General features: G+C 44.5%; 1 protein-coding gene across 1 annotated transcript; it reads left to right on the top strand.

Annotated features, from left to right (window-relative positions):
* The first annotated feature begins 1,194 nt into the window (after nucleotides 1-1,194).
* On the top strand, nucleotides 1,195-19,578 carry arid1aa (AT rich interactive domain 1Aa (SWI-like)). Its single transcript, XM_053327501.1, has 20 exons — nucleotides 1,195-2,333; nucleotides 4,817-5,035; nucleotides 5,145-5,771; nucleotides 5,883-5,978; nucleotides 6,721-6,961; nucleotides 7,563-7,652; nucleotides 7,751-7,921; nucleotides 8,499-8,832; nucleotides 8,969-9,114; nucleotides 9,221-9,306; nucleotides 9,409-9,618; nucleotides 9,714-9,918; nucleotides 10,109-10,244; nucleotides 10,388-10,557; nucleotides 10,676-10,862; nucleotides 13,519-13,644; nucleotides 14,883-14,979; nucleotides 15,172-16,012; nucleotides 16,164-16,294; nucleotides 16,410-19,578. The coding sequence occupies exons 1-20, from the start codon at nucleotides 1,425-1,427 to the stop codon at nucleotides 18,309-18,311; spliced, it is 6,924 nt and encodes a 2,307-aa protein (XP_053183476.1). The 5' UTR covers nucleotides 1,195-1,424; the 3' UTR covers nucleotides 18,312-19,578.
* Nucleotides 19,579-20,611: the final 1,033 nt, after the last annotated feature.

Below are 20,611 nucleotides of genomic sequence, written 5' to 3'. Positions count from 1 at the left end.
ATTTGACACTTAAAACTATTAAACGTCTCTTAAACCTCCCTATCCCTTTGCGTTTCACTCTTTTAAATAATAAAAATAAATACCACAGCCTTGCACACACGCACACAATTCTCATTACCATCCCACCCCTGCTCAATGCTGTGCACACACCCTGAGCGTTTTGTGGATGCCAAAAATGTCTGCTTCATTTGACTGAAGGGAGAGGGTCAAATGCTCATTTTTTGTAATTGTTGGGAGACTTTGAAACTGTCCACGCATCCTCAGTCTGGTAGATAAGGTCTGCTGTGTTTGGGGTTTTTTTTTGTACAGCGTAGTTCAATGTTATATGGTGAGAGAGAGCTGGAGCCTGCGCCCATCCCCCCACACTCAGCCGAGGAGTGTTTCTGCTGGAGTGAGAGACAGACAGAGAGGAGAGGGGGTGGTAGAGGAGAGCAGGCAGGCAGAGGGGAGGGAAGAAGAGGGAATGTGCATTGGTAGTCTCGTTTGCTGCAAGGCTTCCTCCTTCTGCTCTGGAAAAACCTGTGTGTGTTGCCTTTGCTTGCCTAAATACCTCTAAGAATCACTAATGAGAAATAAATTAACGCACCAGGTAGATTTCTTTTAGCCGGATGCATTAATAAGTATTATTAATACTATTCTTTTATTCTAGTCTTTATCTCTTTTTTCTTCTTTTCAATTAACTGTGTGGCAAACCAAGCTAAATGAACTCAGCAAATAGCTCCCACCCCTCCTTTCATTTAATTCCCATCTTTACACATGTGCAGCTGTGGCATCAACATATAAACACACACAAACACTTTGAAATGTATAGATTTCATGAATTAATTAGTTTCCACTTGCACTGCTCACTCAATAAATTCACCATGCTTTTTTTTTTTTTTTTTGCAATGCACTCTCTCTTGTGTGGGTTATTTATTCATAAGAGCATTGCTTTAAAATGTTGGTAACAGAACATTTATGAGTTGTGTGAACATTAAACTCATCGTGTGGATAAAATATTCCACCTATAGGGGGAAAAAAGACAATGTGATGTTGTAAGACAGATCAATCCAGTCCGTGTTATGGAGGGGATCCGGTCCATGTTTTGCAGCAAGCTGTGTGGCTCAGTAAAATGGCTGTATCTATCAGAGCCTCGTGTTGGTTGGGCTCGCTCCCTGCCTCTACCCGGGCTCACTAACACAACTCCCACAACAATTTCTGTCGCTTTTTTTACGCATTGTATGGAGCCTCCATCATTTCTTTAACCCATTTACGGAACCGGAACCGGGGGGATGGCAGCCGGGTTCGGTCCGGTTTGATGGGGTGGGAATGAATCGGCACAAGGATAAATGGTTATAAACAATTATTTATATTCAATGCTAGCTTTTGATTGTGACTGACTCGCCGAGAGAGGGAGAGAGGAGGTGGGGGGGGGGGATAATATCATGGCCGCTCAGGTCGCCACTCTTAACACTAGCCCGCCTTCAGAACTCAAAAAGCCGGATCGAGACCCCAAGGAGGAGTCGGTACCAGGGGAGAAGCAGACGGATAAAAAACAGGCCGGTTTGGACAGCGGGTCGCCGGGCCGGGGGGAGCCGCAGGACGGGACCGACGGTGGAAATGCAGGGGGAGGAGGGGAGCCTGAGATGAAGAACGGGAATGGGAACCCGCCCAGGGCTAACAATAATAACCAGAATGACTCTGTTGGACCGGAGGGGAATAACCACCCCGGACTGGTACACCACCACGGCCCCGCTTTCCCTCCACCTTCATACGGATACAGCCAGCACTACGGTCGGGCCCCTTTTCATCAACATGGCGGACAACAAAGCCCTGGCATGGCAGCTGCTGCGGGTCCGGCCGTGCAGTCGAGCAACATGATGGACCCGTATCAACCTAACTCACACGAACATGGCTTTTCAAACCACCAGTTTAACAATTACAACCCATTCCCGAACAGGACTCCCTATCCCGGGCAAACATACGCCATGAACTCCCCTCGCAGTACCCCGGCGCCGACAGCTGGGGGGCAGCCTGCTAAGCAGCAGCAGCAGCCACCGGCGGCGGCGGGAGGACCCGCGGCGATGGCTGGATCTTACAATAATCAGAGATATAACATTGGAAACCCTCAGCCTACATCCACTCCGACTCTCAACAAGCTGCTCACCTCCCCCAGCTCGACGCGAGGGTATCCAAACTACCCGTCCGGAGACTACAGCAACCAAGAGGGAGCCAGCAAAGACATGGGCAGCAGCGGCCAGTATGGAGGGAGCAACCCGGGCTGGCAACAAAGAAGCCATCACCCATCGCCTATGAGCCCGGGAGGTGCCGGGCAGCCGCTGGTTAGAAACCAGGTAAAAACCACTTTATAACAGGAGCATCATGTGGGCTTTTCTCACGTCTCCTTCCCTCCTCTCAGCTACTTCACAACGAAGCAGGCCAGCCATTGTCTGCTAGTAGTTCGCAAAGACTCTAAAATGGCTGCCTCTCGTGTGTATGTGTGTTTTTTTGTCTTCCTTTTACACCATATCGTCAAATACCGGCTGTTTCCAGCATATTTACGGAGGTGTATATCGCTAGCTGAGAGCAGTGTGAAGATGGGAGTTGTAGAAACGACGTTAACGTTAAGGACGGTCAGGAACAGACGAGAAGGCCCGACTTTGAAAAACGGGGCGAAAATGCACACCGATGAGAAGCGGCTCATTTTTCACTCCCGATAGCTTTCCTACACTCTCTACACGTTAAATGTACACTGTATTATGTTTATTTTTATATTAGCTAATACACATATAAAGTAGCTTGCTCTCAAACATTAGCTCGTGATAGTTACTTGTACATTCATGTTGTATTGTTTTCTTGCCCGATAAGCTATAATTGTGCAGCTACGACGGGAAGGGATGTGTTGCATGTCGAATTAGCCTCACGGTTAGTTAAATGATTTGAGTTCCTCCTCTTAAAAAGTGCCATAAGATATCATATAGGGACGTCAAAGATTACATTTTGATCATATATTGCTTAAATTAGAGCTCTTTGCTGAAAGACTGCCGGGCTTCCCCCACACATGCTGTCTGTAAACAAGGTAGCTCGCCCATATGAGTGAGTGGCTGCAGCCTGCAGATTGCAGTTTGCACTGGGATTTGAATTGTGGAGGTAAAAATCCTGCTGTCAAAGCCAGGAGATAGTTGGTCTTGGGTTGACATGCTAGCTGAAATCTGATTGGCTCCTCATGCGCTGCTCATGGCCATTTATAATTACATGTGATGCAAGGCAACAGTTGCTGATAAGAACACACAGCATTAACTCATCACAGGGTCACCAGAGGTATTGCTGCTGCTTCACTCCTCTTTTGCTCCAGTTTTCTCCACCAACCCAACATGTAGTGTTGGAGAAACTGGGACGTACTTGGATAATGTGTGATTTTATAATTTTCATTTTCAAATTTTCTATACAGAGCTGTATTGAAAAAAACCCCAACCCAAATCATCATCTGTGGGTGTTAGCATAGATACCTCATGGGTTAACTTACTCTCAGAACCAGGCCTATCACATACTTTGCAGCTTGATGACTAAAAAATGTACCCTCATGAGAACTGCAGTCTGTATAATTGTATATGACAGCTAGAGTGCCATGTGTTGTTTGTATCTAATCCAAAACACATTAACAGTTATAATGAAATATTCACACAACAACATTCACTACATCTGCTGTCCTGTTAGTTATCTAGATTTACATACCACCTGATATGTTATCTTTTATATTCTTTAAATAAGAAATATAGAATGATAAACACCCTATTGTAGTTTTTAACTTTCTACACGGCAGCAAAAGCTATATTTGAGCTCAGCGTGTGAGGATGTGTGCATGTTGATGCCGTCTGGCATGCCACACAAGTTTGACTGTGTGACTGCAAAGAATTTCCCCCCAATCCTCCCCCCAAGCCAATCAGAAGGCAGTCCACCATCTCTCACCCACCAAGGGAGTTTCCTCTCTGTCTTATGCAGATTAGCCATGTGCTGCTCTTATTTATTTCACTTAATTATCCGGGACCTGCAAAATGTCATGTAAGGCCTTTTGCGCCCTATTTGTAAAGGGCTGTTGAGCTGAGGAGGCTCTTTCCAGCAAAGTGCACATCTGGGAATTCGCTTGAAGTAATGTGAGGGGACGCTTTTGTTCGAATTATCATATAATTTCTGATCTTTTAGTGCCAAATAGCTTTGTTGGAGGTGAGGGAATAATTGTTTTCTAAATGTAAAAAACGAACATGAGTGCATCATTAAGTTGAATATATTTTTGGATTTAGACATAGTACCTGAAGAATGGCTGTAATAACTGTTGAGTTATATAGACTCAGAATGCACTTAAAGCTTTTTTTACTCACTCTCTCTCTGTGTGTTGTGAAAGTACTTCCTTCATTTCTGGTGTCATTCATCCAGAGCCAAACTGCCTTCTCCAGGGAAAAAAAAATCTACTTGGACCAGGCTCAAAACAGGAGCACAGCTGGGATATGTTTAAGATTGGGCAGACTGCCCTCCATTTGAAAGTAGATATATATAGCTCTGTTGACTTCCGAAACTATGGCAAAGTGAGGTGAAAAAAATCAGAGTAATGACCGTGGGAAATAAGGTGAAAAAAGGCACAATTTCCTCATTCGCTGAAGTTTGTTTTACACTCTTAGCCGTGCAGAAATCAAATGCTGCAGCCAGGCATTTTATGAACTCAAGTTATATGAGATCAAATAGAGCTGCATGTTAACCATACCACTTCTAATTCTTCACATTTTTCTTATGATATTTGGTAGTTTTAATTTATGTATTGTTTGTGTTTCACTTTCTTAAGCCCCCTGGTCCCATGGACCCAATGGGAAAAATGAGAGCTCAACCATATGGAGCAGGCAGTCCTTATGGTCAGCAATCGCAGCAAGGGCCTCCCACAGGTCCACAGCAGGGGCCCGGTTACCCTGGCCAGGGATATGGCCCTCCAACTCCCCAGCGATACCCAGTGGGAATGCAAGGACGCACTGCTGGAAGCATGGGTGGCATGCCGTATGGTCCTCAGGTATATCAAGTGATTAATATTATTTATAAATGACTACTCAGTTTATGTACTTCATCTTCTATCAGTGGTTTTTTCTATTGTGTTCAAAGTGCTTGTGATTTCTGTTTAGATGGGATCTTACGGACAGCAGGGACCAGGAGGATATGGCTCTCAGGGCCAGGCACCGTATTATGGACAGCCTGGTCAGGCTCCTCATCCAGGCCAGCAGCAGACCCCCTACTCCCAGCCCCCAGCTGGACAACCGAGTGGCCAGGCACCTTACCCAGGGCAGTCCCACCCACCGCAGACTTCTGCTCCACACACCCAAGGGGGAGCCCCCTATCAGCAGCCCCACATGCCCCCACAGTCCCAGGGGCCACTGCCAGGCCCATCCCAAGGGCCCCCACAGCCTCAGCCACCTTATTCCCAACCCTCAGCCCCACAGTCTGGCCAGTCTCCCTACGCCCAGCAGCAGGGCCCTCCCAGTCAGGCTGCGCCGCAGCCAAGTTCCCAGGCTCCCCCTGGATCGCAGGGCCAGTCCAACTACCCAGGATCCACACAGGGGCCTCAGCAGCCCCCCTCACAGCAACAGCAGGCTCAGTCCCAGCCTCTACAGCAGCCACCGGGTCACAGCCAGCACCCACAGGGGCAGCCGGCAGCGTATCCGCAGAACCCTCAACAACAACAGCAGCAGCAGCAGCAGCAACAAACACAACAGTCACCTTATCAGCGCTTTCCTCCTCCTCCACAACAGCAGGTACCAGGATCACATTGGTCATAATTAATTATCTTACTCTGTATGTACTCACATGTATGCTTCCCTGTATCTCTGGCAGCAAACTTAAGCATGTGTTCTGTTGTCTTCTAGGAGGTATCCCAGGACTCTTTTCAGTCCAACGCTCCACCATCCACTCAGCCTAAAAGCGGCCCAGAGGACAGTCAAGGCCGCCCCTCCAGCCTTCCGGTCAGTTATGCTTGTTATATCACTGCTGGAACATGGACAGCCTTTTTCACACTGCGTTTGCTTTCCGTCTTAATGTAGAGGGCTAGAGTCTATTTGTGACTTGTAGTTTTTATTACAGGACATATTTATTTTACTACTTATCAAAAGTTTGACAATATTAGGCTTATTGCATTTAGAAATCCCTTTGGTGTTGCTTTGAGTGCTGGTTATTAATATTGTAAAAGTGGCTGCTGTGCTTTCAGTCACTTGATGACTTTGGACTTAAAGTGCTGCTGTACATTAGTGACTGTAAAGACAATGCTGTGGCTGATGCTTGTGGAAGAGGTGCTGTGTAAATGAGTACATCTGAGATTGAATACAAGGGAGTTTGTTTATGTATTGAAATCACATGGCAAGACTGCTGGTACACGCTGACTCAGCTGGCATCCTACAAACCCTGGTAACCATGGCAACCCCCAGCACTAATGCACACTATTTTTTTTTCTTTGAAAAAGATAAATAAGGACAAAGGCCTCTGGGTCTGTGTGTGCGTAGTATCAGTATGTGTGCCACTCACATCATAAACAAGAGTGGGGGAACTGCAACCTTTTGATACATACTGTTAAATTAAAAAAAAAACCCATAATACAACCCCCCCCCCCCCCAAAAAAAAAAATACTGTCGTGGAGCTTCTGAAGTGACAAATTGCTATTTTTATATTGTCTATTAACTCTCCATTTGCTCTTTCTGTATTTGTTTTCAGGACCTGTCGGGGTCCATCGATGACCTGCCCACAGGCACAGAGAGCGCCCTGAGTCCTGGTGTGAGCACGTCAGGTGTGTCGAGCAGCCAAGGCGAGCAGAGCAACCCGGCTCAGTCACCTTTCTCCCCTCACACCTCACCCCACCTGCCAGGCATCCGAGGGCCTTCACCTTCCCCAGCCGGCTCCCCTGCCAGCGCCAGCACACCCCGCACAGGACCACTGTCACCCGCCAACATGCCAGGTGGGCAGATACCTCACACGCTGAAATGATCAGTTACAAACTTTGTAATGTAGACAAGATAATGTCAATCTACTCACCCATTATGTCTTAAATCATTTGAGGTCTTTTCAGTATTTTGCTTTTGTCATGACAAAGAAAGTAAACTTAAAAATCAGTATATCAACTTAAATTCTGTCAGGCAAATTTGCCTTAAACTGAAACCTCAATATCCTGATTTTTAAATTGTCTCAAGAAGCTTTAACACTAGAAAATACATTGTTTCACCTCAAGCAGCTGCTATTTCTCAAATTGTATCTTGCAAAAGTTTTGTGTGGTTTTATGTTAGGCAAGATATCTTTTTCGCTAGCCATGTTTTCTAGTTTTGTCTGCAAAAATACATCTTTAGAAAGGACTTCTTAATATTTTCAACCTTATCAATAAATATTCAGTTCAACTTTTTTGAGTTGAGAATGGAAGTTCTCCTTCGACCAAATGGTATAACCAGTGAAGCTAAAAGCACAGCTCTTCTTTCAACCTCATCAATACTTCATGCAGTCATGATTTATCAATATTGCATCTTTCTTCAGCACATACTAACTTGACTTTGAATATTTGTCTGTAGGGACCCAGATGCCTCCCAGGCCATCAAGTGTGCAGTCAGATGGGAGCTTGCACCCTGCAATGAGCCAGTCTCCTATGGCCCAGGACAGAGGTATGCTGCAGTCTAAAAGCAAAGTGTTCACAGAGATTAGAGAGTTTGCTGAAGCATCGGAGTCTGAGCACTGTCTCCCCCTCTCGCCCTCTTTTCAGGGTTTATGCAGAGAAACCCTCAGATGCCCCCGTATGGCTCCCCTCAGTCAGCCTCTGCACTGTCACCACGCCAATCCTCAGGGGGACAGATGCATCCTGGGATGGGCCCATATCAGCAGAACAACTCAATGGGCGGCTATGGACAGCAGGGAGGACAATATGGCCCTCAAGGTGTGTACATGTGGATCGGCACTCTTGGGGTTTATACGAGGGGGAAGCTTTGTTTTGTCTGGAAATTATATTTTGATGTTTTAAGAAGAATCATTGTAATGGCTTTTAATAATGGCCTTTTTGGAACTTTAGGTTTGATTTGAAGGTTTTCTTAATTCACTATCTATTTGTGAAGTTTTCTCATGTACTTTTCCCATTAGACAGACCTATGGAATATATCTCCTGGCCTCATAGGAATACCATGCTACCGCTGGTCCCTCCCTCTGACTCTGTTGCTGCTATTAATAGCTGTGAAGCATAGAGTCAGCTGACGTAGCAGAGCCTCCTGTCAGTAGAGCTGAGACTGTGACGAAGGCTTGTTGCTCAGGGTGCATAGCTCTCACTGCTAGCACACTGTAGGGAAAAAAGTGTCTCACAGCTCTTAACAAAGCTATAAAAAAGCTTTACTTTTGAACACACAAATAATGTTATGCATGTTGTAATGAGGGTTTTCCAGACCACTGTTAAGTAAGAGCCTGGTGATTATTGACTTATATTTTGATTTAAAAAAAAAAAATAATGATAATGTCATCCTCAGGTTATCCTCGGCAACCTGGCTATGGCAACATGCCAAATGCTAACTACCCTGGGCCGGGCATGGGCCCAATGAACCCCATGGCAGGCCAGGGTGGGGGACCGCCATATGCTGGCATGCCTCCAGGAAGGATGCCTCCTAATCAAATGGGGGCACGTCCCTACGGCCCCAATATGGGCCCCAACATGGGTCCCAACATGACCCCTAATATGCCTCCTAACATGGGCAACATGCCACCACAGGTAGGCTCAGGGATGTGTCCTCCTCCAGGAATGAACAGAAAGCCCCAGGACCCTGCAGCCATGCAGCACCCTGCCACTAACTCCATGCACAACAGGTTGGTTTATGATGGATTCTCCTTTTAATCACCTTCCAGACTTTTTATTGTCTTATCATTAGCATAAATATGAGATGGCTCTACCATACTTTGCCACTTGTGTAGACTAGACACTCATATGTTCTTCTCCATCCAGGATGCCTGGTTACCCCAACATGTCTCCGGGCATGATGGGCTCTGGCCCACCCTATGGCCCTCCCATGAACAACATGCCTGGAATGATGAACACTCAAGGTGGATCACCTTATCCCATGGGTCCAAACATGGCCAATAACTCAAGTGGTATGTTGTACAGAGATGACTGCACCTAGCTTTAGTCTCTTTTATAATGTGCCTATTTCGCAGCTTGTAAATAATTTTATTCTAACCTCTGTTCTTGTGTGTCTAGGTATGGTTCCCAGTCCAGAGATGAACAATAAGATGAATAACAAAGTAGATGGAGGTGGAACACCCAAACCAGAACCCAAAACTAAGGTAACCAAACTGATTTTTGATCACAAATGTCTTCAATGAGGGGATCTGTGAAATTTACACCATGATACAAAGTTGAGCTCTTATTTCTCTTTTACAAAACAGAAGTCCAATTCTTCCACCACAACCAATGAAAAGATCATGCGCCTGTATGAGTTAGGTCCTGAGCCGGACAGGAAGATGTGGGTGGACCGTTATTTGGCCTTCATTGAAGAGAAAGCCATGGGCATGACCAACCTGCCCGCTGTTGGACGCAAACCGCTCGATCTCTTCCGGCTGTATATGTCTGTTAAAGATATTGGAGGCATGGCACAGGTTAATAATGTCATTTCTAGATAACACTGCATTCCAAGTTAAATTTGTTCTTTTATTGAAACAGTTTCCTAAATGTCTTGATCTGTCTCTCTCAGGTAAGTAAGAATAAGAAGTGGCGTGATCTGGCCACTAGCCTCAATGTGGGTACATCCAGCAGTGCTGCTAGTTCTTTGAAGAAGCAGTACATCCAGTGTCTGTATGCCTTTGAATGCAAAATTGAGCGCGGTGAGGACCCTCCTCCTGAGGTCTTTACAGACAACAAAAAGAACCAAGCTGCTAAGGTCCAGCCACCCTCTCCAGGTTAGAGTCCTGCTCGTGCAGTCTTTTCAAACAAACACTTTTCTGTGCAGTTCTGTTTCAATAACCACACCCACGCACTGCAAAACTAACAAAAAAATGAAACTTGCTCCATTTCATTGTCATTAAAGTCACGTACCATGTCTGTCTGCTCCTCTCTTATTTCACATGAAAGCGTCCCTCTGCTCCACAGCTGGGTCAGGCTCTCTGCAGGGTCCTCAGACACCCCAGTCCACCAGCAGCTCCATGGCTGAGGGAGGAGACTTAAAACCTCCTACTCCAGCCTCCACTCCTCATACCCAGATGCCCCCCATGCCACCAGGGTCCAGGTGACTTATTTAACACCTCTGCAAGATGTTACCAAATGATTGTAGCTTTTTAAAGATCAGAGAAATTAATTTCTTTCTGCATTTTCCTCTCTCTCCCACGTATCCTAATCCCCTCACCCCCCCACCCTTTGCTTCTCTTCTAGGAGCAGTGTTAACTTGCAGGACCCCTTCTCTGAAGGAAGTGACCCCGCTTTCCCCAGGAAGAACATGACTCCAAACTCTGCCTATCAGTCTGGCATGAACACCCCAGACATGCAAGGCCGCATGGGCACCTACGAACCCAACAAGGACCCCTTTAGTAACATGCGGAAAGGTGGGCACACTGAATGGACAAAAGCTCAATGGATTATGTTATCCTAAAAAAAAAAGTCCTGTATTAACTGCTCGGTTAATGAGTTTTAAATGGACTTCATTTCTGAATCCATTTCCAGTTGGAGAGCAGTTTCTACCTGCCAGTCAGGGCCCTAACAGCGGGGTGGGTGACCAACAGCAGCAGCAACCGCCACAACAACAGCAACAGCAGCAGCCCCCATTCAACAGAGGACCGCCTGGGACCATGGGCACAATGCCAATGGGGCCCAGACAGCAGTATCCTTACGGACCAGGCTACGACAGGAGGTAAGAATTATTGAATGGTAGATGGCACTTTAAGGTCATTGAACACTACATGATCTGTTAAACCTCACAGTCCCCATTCAGATCAGGAAAAGGATGTCTAATCATTTTTAAAACAGAATTTGTTTACATTTGATCAAATAGCGTGGGAACTGACGAAGGCTTCAGCTGTCTTCTATGACTGGGCAATATGGGCAGAATCAAATATCACAATGTTTTTGACCAAATACCTTGATATTGATATTTTGCAATATATTTATGTAATGAGATATTTGATAAATAATCATCAGTAATGTGGATAATGGAACAGTCTTTTGAGCTCAGAAAATTACAGTTTACTGTAATGCAGACTTTAAAAGCAGGAAAAGACAACATTCCATATATATCTATAAAATATCACTATCGATATAATATTGATTTATTGCCCAGCCGTACTGCTTTGAATTGACAGTGTAATGCCAGGGATTGTCTTGGGTTTGTTGTGGAAACTAGGGATGGGCATTTGAATACATTTTCTTGATGGATCATCGGGAAAATTAACGATCAATTATCGATTAATCATTATTTTTTATCTTAAAAATGCCATGATACGGGACACTTGTAAAAGCAGCTGAGCCCGAAGCTCCGAGCCAAACCACTTCACATATCAATCAATACAGTGCTCTTAAACACAATTGAGCCTCTTTTAGAAAACACTTCCAAAAAAACAATCAAATCTAATAACACTACATAAAACAACTTCTATTTGAAACCAGCGTTTGATCGGTAAAAGGTTCATGTGATCAAACAACATTTTTAACGATCAATTATCGTTCATCGATTAATCATGCCCTTCCCTAGTGGAAACAAGAACAAAATGTAAATGTGAAAAGGGTGCATTTTTTAAAAAGGAAGCTGTGGTTGAACTGTGGTGCATGTGTTACTGTCTCTGCCCATCCTGTGAGTGATCATTACTTAGGAAATACACATTCAAAATAATTTCTTATTCATTGTAATTGCTGAGTTTATACATTGTTGAAAATTATTTGATTAAAAGCAATGTTGCTCACTTTTGTCTTTGACAGTGGACTGGTCACAATTAAGAAAAAAGTTAAACCGTCTAGCAAAAATTCAGGGCAAAATATTTGACTGTACTTGCAAGAAGTCGTATGGTCTTGGTCTAGGTTCTGCTTTGTATTTCAAACCAGAAATGTTCAGATATTCATCTTTGTGCTCTGTATGGTGGGCGAGTGTGGTGAGAGCATGCCAGTTTATATTTATTCCATCTAGATCTGATGACTTCTAGACATCAGTATTGTTTATTAGAAGAGCCCCTCCTACAGTACAAGGTTGACAGAACGGAAAAATTCTCTGCTGAATTTATAGACTGATGGGTGACAATGAAAAATCTAGTGGCAGCCAACCAACAATTATGAGGAGTTTTATTATAAAATAAATATATAAATAAAATGTAATATATTCTTTAAATAGAATACAGTAAAACAGTTTGATTGCACTGTCCTGTGGGGCAAAATGCTTAAAACCGGTACTGGAACGTTACTTTGTAATTGTAATTTAAATAATTTACTCCCCAACACTGTGCTCACAATCTACTGTTTTCCTAGACAAATGTTAAAGCGATGGTTCGGCGTAATTTTGACCTAGTGTCTTTTTTAAAATTTGGTCGCAAACTGGTGGAATTAGAGCCATCAGCCGAATTGCTTAGTACAGGCACTAATGGAACCAAAAGTGTATCTGGTAAATGACCCCACTAATAATGGCTGGATTGTTATCAAACTTCTACAGTAGTACAAATAGGGTCTTTACTCATAAATTGATGCATTGGAAAGTTTGTAAGTACACCAGGAGTTTATTAAAATAACACTTCCCTGATGGCTTTTACTCTGCTGCTACAGCTAGAACTGTAAACATCGTGGCTCTAACTCCACCAATTTGCGACCAAATTTTTAAAAAAGGGCTGAGGGGGTGTTTAGATGGACGTAATGGTGCATATGACACTCGGTCAAAATTACGCCGAACCATCTCTTTAAACAAGGCTATAAAATATATGGCAGATATTTTGAATCAGAATAATGCCCCTATATTGAAATGCACAAGTATGTAAACACTCGTCTTGCATTATTAATTGCAGTGTTTTTCATATTGCAAACCAGCTGTTGCATTCCTTCCCCCTGAGAGTACGTGGAACTTGGATTTGGTTGCGCCTCCTGATCAATGTTGAAATTTAGGTTGAGGAACATTGGAAACAAAAACAGAATCTACACCAATGGCTACACTTAAAGTTAGGGGTAGTTTAAGTACTTTTCTTTTCACTGGACAGTTCTGGTGTAAACAATACTGACAGCTACAAGTGACACTGTGTCTGATGTTTTTTTGAGCGCCACTAATTGCACTAATTTTCACTTGCAATTTCTTGCATTTTTTTTTAGTCTTGTGCCACTATTACATTATAAAACTCAATGTCTTAAATCGGTCCTCTAAAAAGTAGTTGTCTGCCTGTATATGACAGCAGTCACAGGCTATTTTGGCAAGTAGCTGACATTGAATTGACAGTATTTGTGTTCAAATTGTAGTCTTAATATATCACTTTTTTTTATGAGCTTTGGTGTCATTTTTACGTCTGTGTGAAAATATATTCTGTGTATTCTGATTTTCACAGATCGGAGCAAGGAATGGGCCCAGAAGGCAACATGGGATCTGGTGCTCCTCAGCCAAACCCTATGATGCCTGCCAATGCCGACACGGGGATGTATTCGCCAAATCGCTTCCCACCACAGCAGCCACGGTCAGTTCACATAGCACTTATTTGCCAAGCTTCTTAGACTCAAAGCTCATGTCATTGGAAACATCATTCATAATTCTTCATATGAAACGATTGTATTGCTTTTGTGAGGCCTGAAGTGTCAGAAATATATATTTTATAAAACTGTCGGATTTTTATTATTTTGACAAATATTCAGCAGAATATTATCACATCTTGAATTTTGTTCCCATCCCACTTAGATAAAAATATTTACTCCTAATATTTTACATAATTTACAGCTCTTGGGTTTGGCTTTATTGCATGTGGGTGTAGGTATGTTAGCACAGTGGCAATGATTTAAATGGACTTTAATTGGAAATGTGTTAATCCCATTTTAATTGTCTGAGGTTGGTATTATTTACCAAAGAGTAAGTAGTACATTAGGGCCGTTTCCACCTCAGGAACTTCGGGGTAATTTTACGGGGCCGTGGCCATTGGTGCGTGTCTCCACTGCATCCCGAAGCACAGGGTTCTGGAACTTATACAGGGGCTAAACGAGTCCCTGCCTCGTAGTAGGTACTCAGAACGGCCTCGAAAAAACTCTTGGGTGCTGATTGGATATACTCAAGGCGGGAAGTGACGTCAACAGAAAGCGACAAAATAGCCGGCATTTTTAAAACCCAGTAGACTAACTAAACTAAACACAGGAATCACATTTTTAAAAGAAGAATATGGCAGAGTCTTATGACAAATTGACATACTTCTGCTTCTTCTGTCTTCTTCTTGTCTTCTTCTTACTTCTGTTTCTTCTTCTTCTTTGTTGTTGTTGCTTGTTACCATCAGAATGGTCGTGTAACGATTACACACATCCAGAGCCCGGTAACTTGACAGGAACCTTCCTCTCACTCGGCCCTCTCAGTGGAGACACAGCGGTTGAGAGGGCCAAGTGAGAGGAAGGTTCCTGTAAAGTTCCTGCCCCCCCCCCAAATAGTTCCAGGAACTTCTTCAGTGGAAACGGCCCTATAGAGTCATATTTATACAATGAACACCAATATATGGTCAAAGTTTAGTATAATATAATTATACAAATAATAAATAAACAAAACACACTGGCATCTTGATGTCTTTATCAGTTTAGCGTTTTTTTGGTTGGAAATTCACCAAAATCAACTGATTATATGTCTGTCTGTATGTTTCAAATAGTGGACGAAGACTTAATTTGGTAAGTGAGAGATGCATAATATTTTCATGGTTAAACTGACGAGGCATAATGTTTGCAGACTTGATTCCTATGGTAATCAATATCCTGGACAGGGAACGCCCCCTACTGGCTCCTACCCAAATCAGCAGCCTGGAATGTACCCACAGCAACAACAGGTAAGTGATCCATCCGCACCACAATAATTCACTATTCTCAGTACACTGGCATCAAATAATGTCAGAGTTAATTTTTACTGTCTTAGTATATTTCTGTTTTCTTTGACTGAGCGGCCATCATATATTATTTAGTCTGTTTTTTTCATTGCGATGAACCCATGTACTCATTTTTACATTTCTCCTTATGTGTAGAGTTACAAGCGTCCTGTAGAAGGGGGTTACCCTCCATCAAAACGTCATGAGGCTGAGTACAGTGGGCCCTTCCCTGGTGGACAACAACCACCGCAGCAGCAACAGCAAGGAGGTGCCTCTGCACCCTCTTCAGGACAGCAGGAGTCGTACAATCAATATGGCGGCAGTGGGCCCTTCCCCGGCTCTGATCGCCGTCCCCCAGGCCCAGGCAATCAGTTCCCCTTCCCCTTTGGTCGTGAACGGATGCAGGGAACCACAGGGCCCAATGCTCAACCTGCTATGCCCCCTCAGATGATGCAGTCAGGCCCTGAGGGTCCTCAGGGAGGCATGTGGCAGGGACCGCGAGACATGAACTATCAGAACTACCCTAGTCGGCAGGGTGGCCCTGGGGGCCCACCTCAGGGACCCAGTTACCCTGGCATGAATCGGTCAGAGGAGATGATGTCGTCAGAGCAGCGGATGAATCATGATAGCCAATGGGGAGGTCAGATGGGCCCGCGGCAGCCTCCGTATGGTCCAGCGGTGCCCGGCCAGCCTATGCCTCGTTCCGTACAGTCCAACTACCAGCCCCCTCAGGGTGTGCAGAACCACATTCCACAGGTGTCCAGCCCCGCCTCCATGCCCCGCCCCTTGGAGAGCAGGACATCACCCAGTAAATCTCCTTATATGCACGGAGTAATGAAGATGCAGAAGGCTGGCCCTCCAGTGCCTGCATCACACATAGTGCCCCCTCCTGTGCAGTCACCTCTAATACGGCGAGACATGCCTTTTCCCATGGGCTCTGTAGAAGCTACCCATCCTGTCCTCAAGCCACGCCGGAGACTCACCGTGAAAGATATTGGTATGCTTCTTAGCTAGAAATATCAGAATCATCTTGTGGTATTGCTCACCTTTATTGATAGTAATGCCTAATGTTGCATTTTCTATCACTTGTCTATCTCGTTGTTTCTGAGTTTTTGGCACCAATTTTTTTTTTTTTTTTTACTTCTCAGGAACCCCGGAGGCCTGGAGAGTCATGATGTCATTAAAGTCTGGTCTATTGGCTGAGAGTACATGGGCCTTAGATACCATCAACATCCTCCTGTATGACGACAGCAGTATTTCCACCTTTGATCTCAACACGGTGAGACTTGGATTACCCTGCTACCATCATTAATGCCTGTAATCATGGTTTATAACGGGACACTCTGCTTGATAGTCACGCCTAATGTTTTTCTATATTTCTGCTTTTTCATTAGTTGCCTGGCCTACTAGAGTTGGTGGTTGAATATTTCAGACGCTGCCTCATTGAAATCTTTGGGATCCTGCGAGAGTATGAGGTGGGGGACCCTGGCCAAAGGACACTACTTGATCCTGATGCCTTGAAACGAGACTTGGACAGCACGGAAGAAGAGGAACCAAGGGCTGAGGACATGGATCAGGAGGAAGATGATGATGATGATGAGGAAGAGGAGGAACAGGAAACGGAGAGGCCAGATCATGTGAAAGAGGAGGAAGTTCAGGAGCAGTGCTCTGTGTCTCGGGGTCGGGATGAGAACACAGGAGATGAGGACAGGAAGAGCAAGGGTTCATCAGAACAGACGGGGTCATCGCAACCCTTACCTGCCCATGAGAGACCAAAGCAGGCCAGCAAGTTTGACAAGTTTCCCTTGAAGGTGGTACGAAAGAAAGACCCATTCGTGGCTGGCCAGGCCAATAATCATGGTAAACTGCAGGAGTTTGACAGTGGGTTACTTCATTGGAGTGCTGGAGGGGGAGACTCAACAGAGCATATTCAGACCCACTTCGAACCCCACAAGGACTTCTTGGAACCACGAGAACGAATACCTGTGCCCCCAGTGTTGCTTAGGAGACGAGTCCCAGAAGAAGATTTACAGGAATATTGTTTCCCGTTGGAGGAGGAGAAAAGGAAGCATCAGGATGACGAAGAAGAAAGGCCAAAAGAGACCTCGTCCTCAGAGGAAGCAGCAACACTAGCAGGTGCGTCAGAGAAGTCCAGCTCTTTACCCAACACTGAGGAGAAGAGGAAAACAGATTCTGGGACAAAGACAGTTGAGAAAGGTCCTAAGAGTCACCAGGAGAATAACAGACCCATTCCTTTCTTCGGGAGTGCTTTAACCCAGCGGGCACAGCCGACCAGCACCATCCTGGAGGATGAGCCTCACAGTAAAGATGAAGGGCCGCTCATTGCTCTGGCCAACTGGCAGGATTCTTTAGCCCGGCGCTGCATCTGTATCTCCAATATTGTCCGCAGCCTCTCCTTTGTTCCAGGCAATGACCATGAGATGTCCAAACATCCAGGGTTGCTACTGCTGCTGGGCCGCCTGATCCTGCTCCACCACAGGCACCCTGAGCGCAAGCAGGCGCCACTCACCTATGAGAAAGACGAGGATTCGGATGAAGGAATGGGCCAAAGGGATGAATGGTGGTGGGACTGCTTGGAGCTGCTGAGGGAGAACACACTGGTCACTTTGGCGAACATCTCAGGCCAACTGGACGTCTCCATCTACCCTGAGAGCATCTGCTTGCCTCTATTGGACGGTCTCCTTCACTGGGCTGTCTGCCCCTCAGCAGAAGCCCAGGACCCATTCCCCACCCTAGGCCCCCACAGTGCTTTGTCACCTCAGAGACTGGTCCTGGAGACGCTAAGCAAGCTAAGCATCCAAGACAACAACGTGGACCTCATCTTGGCCACTCCACCATTCAGTCGGTTGGAGAAACTATACGGGAACCTTGTACGGCTAATTGGAGACAGGAAGGTTGCAGTCTGCAGGGAGATGGCCGTGGTCCTACTGGCCAACCTGGCCCAGGGTGATAATGTGGCAGCACGAGCAATTGCTGTTCAGAAGGGCAGTGTGGGCAACTTGCTTGGCTTCTTGGAGGATAGTCTTGCAGCCACACAGCTTCAGCAGAGCCAGAGCTCTCTACTACATCTACAGGGGATGCACTTCGAGCCCACAAGCCCGGACATGATGCGGCGAGCTGCCCGGGCTCTGCACGCCTTAGCCAAGGTGGAGGACAACCACTCGGAGTTCACACTACATGAGTCCCGACTCCTCGACCTTTCAGTGTCTCCCCTAATGAACTCGCTGGTTTCTCATGTTATCTGTGATGTACTCTTTTTGATTGGCCAGTCATGACAGCTGTAGGGAGCCATGGCTCCATTTTTTTGGGGGGGTTTATCCCCATCCCCTCTTCCCTGGTAACCTGGCTTGTGTGTGCAACAGGGCAAGGAAAGTTCAAGTGACTGTCTTTAATTTATGAAAATCCTTCAGATTCCATTCTCTGAGCCCTCCCCAGGCCGTCCTTGCTCGAGGAGGGTAATCACAGAGCTGTGGTGGATTACAAACCAGAGAGATGCCCATAAAGTGACACTACTTGCAACATGAATGCCAACTGGATGACACAGAGCAGAGCACCACAGTTGGGAGACTGTTCTGCACTTGGGGGGAAAGTACTTTTTAATAAAGATAAATAAATGAATAAATAGCTGAAAAACAAAAACTGTAACCAAAGTTGCTGTCTCGTTTACAGTGAGTTTGGGAGACACAGTGTGCCCTAGCTCTCCCCTGGAGGGCACAATGAGTCTGTAACTGGTTGACGTTCAGAGGTGAAGCAGACTGACAAGTGGCCTACTGGTTATAGTTGCTGTAGTTGGATTATCACCAGTCAGCCCGACAGTAGACTAAAATGCTGTCAATAGACACCTCACCGGGGAGGCCTGTGCAGTGTGCAGTAGATTGTAGGACATTTTCTGTACCGTACTGCTCTTGAGTGTAAGCATTCTGTAACACGTTTCACACAGAAGCTGACGATGCAGCTCTTCTAGAGTTTTGAGGTCATTTTAGTTTGGTGTTAAACAGAAAATGGCTTTCTTCCCCAAAGTATCAAGAACCTACAACACCCTTACCTCCTCTTATCCCTTGATTGTATGAATACCCTTATGAAAAGAAATCACCTCTTAGGACTGGTTTTCAACTTCAAATACAGCTTTGCTGTGGTGTATATATAATGTTGTACATTACACTTCCTTTCTCTGTGTCTGTCTCTGTCTGTGTCACTATTCTCACATTTGTTATTGGTGAGGGATGGAGGCTGACGTGAGTTTGGTCTGTGACCTCCAGTCCCTGCTGATTAGACCCACTCCTCTGGTCTCTCCACAGCTCCGTAGTACGGCAGACACGGCTCAAACCTGTTATCTCCTGGTACAACAAAAATAAACTAGATGAAGTACACATTTGACAATTTTTCTCCAGTCCTGGATTCTGCATATTTGTATTTCAGACTATGTAGCTAAGACAACATGTAAATTCCTCCCCTTTCCCTTTTTTGGCTCAATGAATATCATTTATTCAGTATGAAATCTTTATACTATATGTTCCACGTGGTAAGAATAAATGTACATTAAATCTTCGTAAGCTGTTTGATGGTTTTGTTCTTCTGGACAAACAAATTGACAAACGGGTTCAACAGAATTTCTGAAACATGGTCCTACTCAGCTAATGTTTATGGAATTCACTATCTGCAAAAGCCTTTATTACAGTCTGTGTTTCAGTAAAATAACTAAATGTTACCTGTAATTTATGCTATCAATGAGTTTCACACATTTTAACAGGTTTCATAACAGGGCTGAACGATTTTGAACAAAAATCTAATTGACATTATTTTGACTGATATTGCAGTTGTGATATTAGAGAGAATAATTTTCATATCATTACCACATTTTCATTGAAAATGATGATTATAGTGAGTTGTTTTTTTTGCAGGGATCTGTACCAAACTAAAATGCTTTCTTTATTTTGTAGAATATGACGTGTAGAAATATCTGCCACATGATAATATTTAGTCTAAAATGGTATTTATTTATATTTCACCTGTATTGTGCCTCTGGCGATTTGAAAGTTGAAGAAGGACATATTGCAATGTTGTTGGGGTTTTTTTAAAATTTCGATTAATTGTTCAGCCCTACTTAAACTAAAACAGCCTGAAGAAGAAGGCTTTTTCTCTTTGCATATAGTTTAAATATTTCAGCTCACACAAATAACTTTATATGCAGTTTCACTAATACACATGTAATGTGCATTTGACATGATGAATCAAAAACATTCACTTTTCACAAATCACTTTTTAAAACAGTATTTATGAGATTCACATTACCTACAAAGGCATGTGTATTACGGCCAAATATTCATCTTAATTTCAAGCTAATTTAATGTAAAGTAATACAACTTTAAAGACAGGAAACGTAAGTTAATAATAACACGTGTACCTCTTTTCAAACCGTGATGTGGAGCACGAAGATTATCACGTGATCACGCACCGCGTGGTCATAGCAAACGTAAAGGTAATGTGGTGTCGGGATAATGGGAAAAAATAATTGCCGATTCTGAAATCGATTTACACACACGCCCAAGTCGAAAAAAACAACAACTCGGAAAGT

Source organism: Scomber japonicus, chromosome 10, assembly GCF_027409825.1.
Source record: "Scomber japonicus isolate fScoJap1 chromosome 10, fScoJap1.pri, whole genome shotgun sequence".
In the NCBI taxonomy this organism is placed as follows: Eukaryota; Metazoa; Chordata; class Actinopteri; order Scombriformes; family Scombridae; genus Scomber; species Scomber japonicus.
The sequence above is the reverse complement of the archived record's forward strand: the minus strand, read 5'-3'. Positions and strand labels throughout refer to the sequence as shown.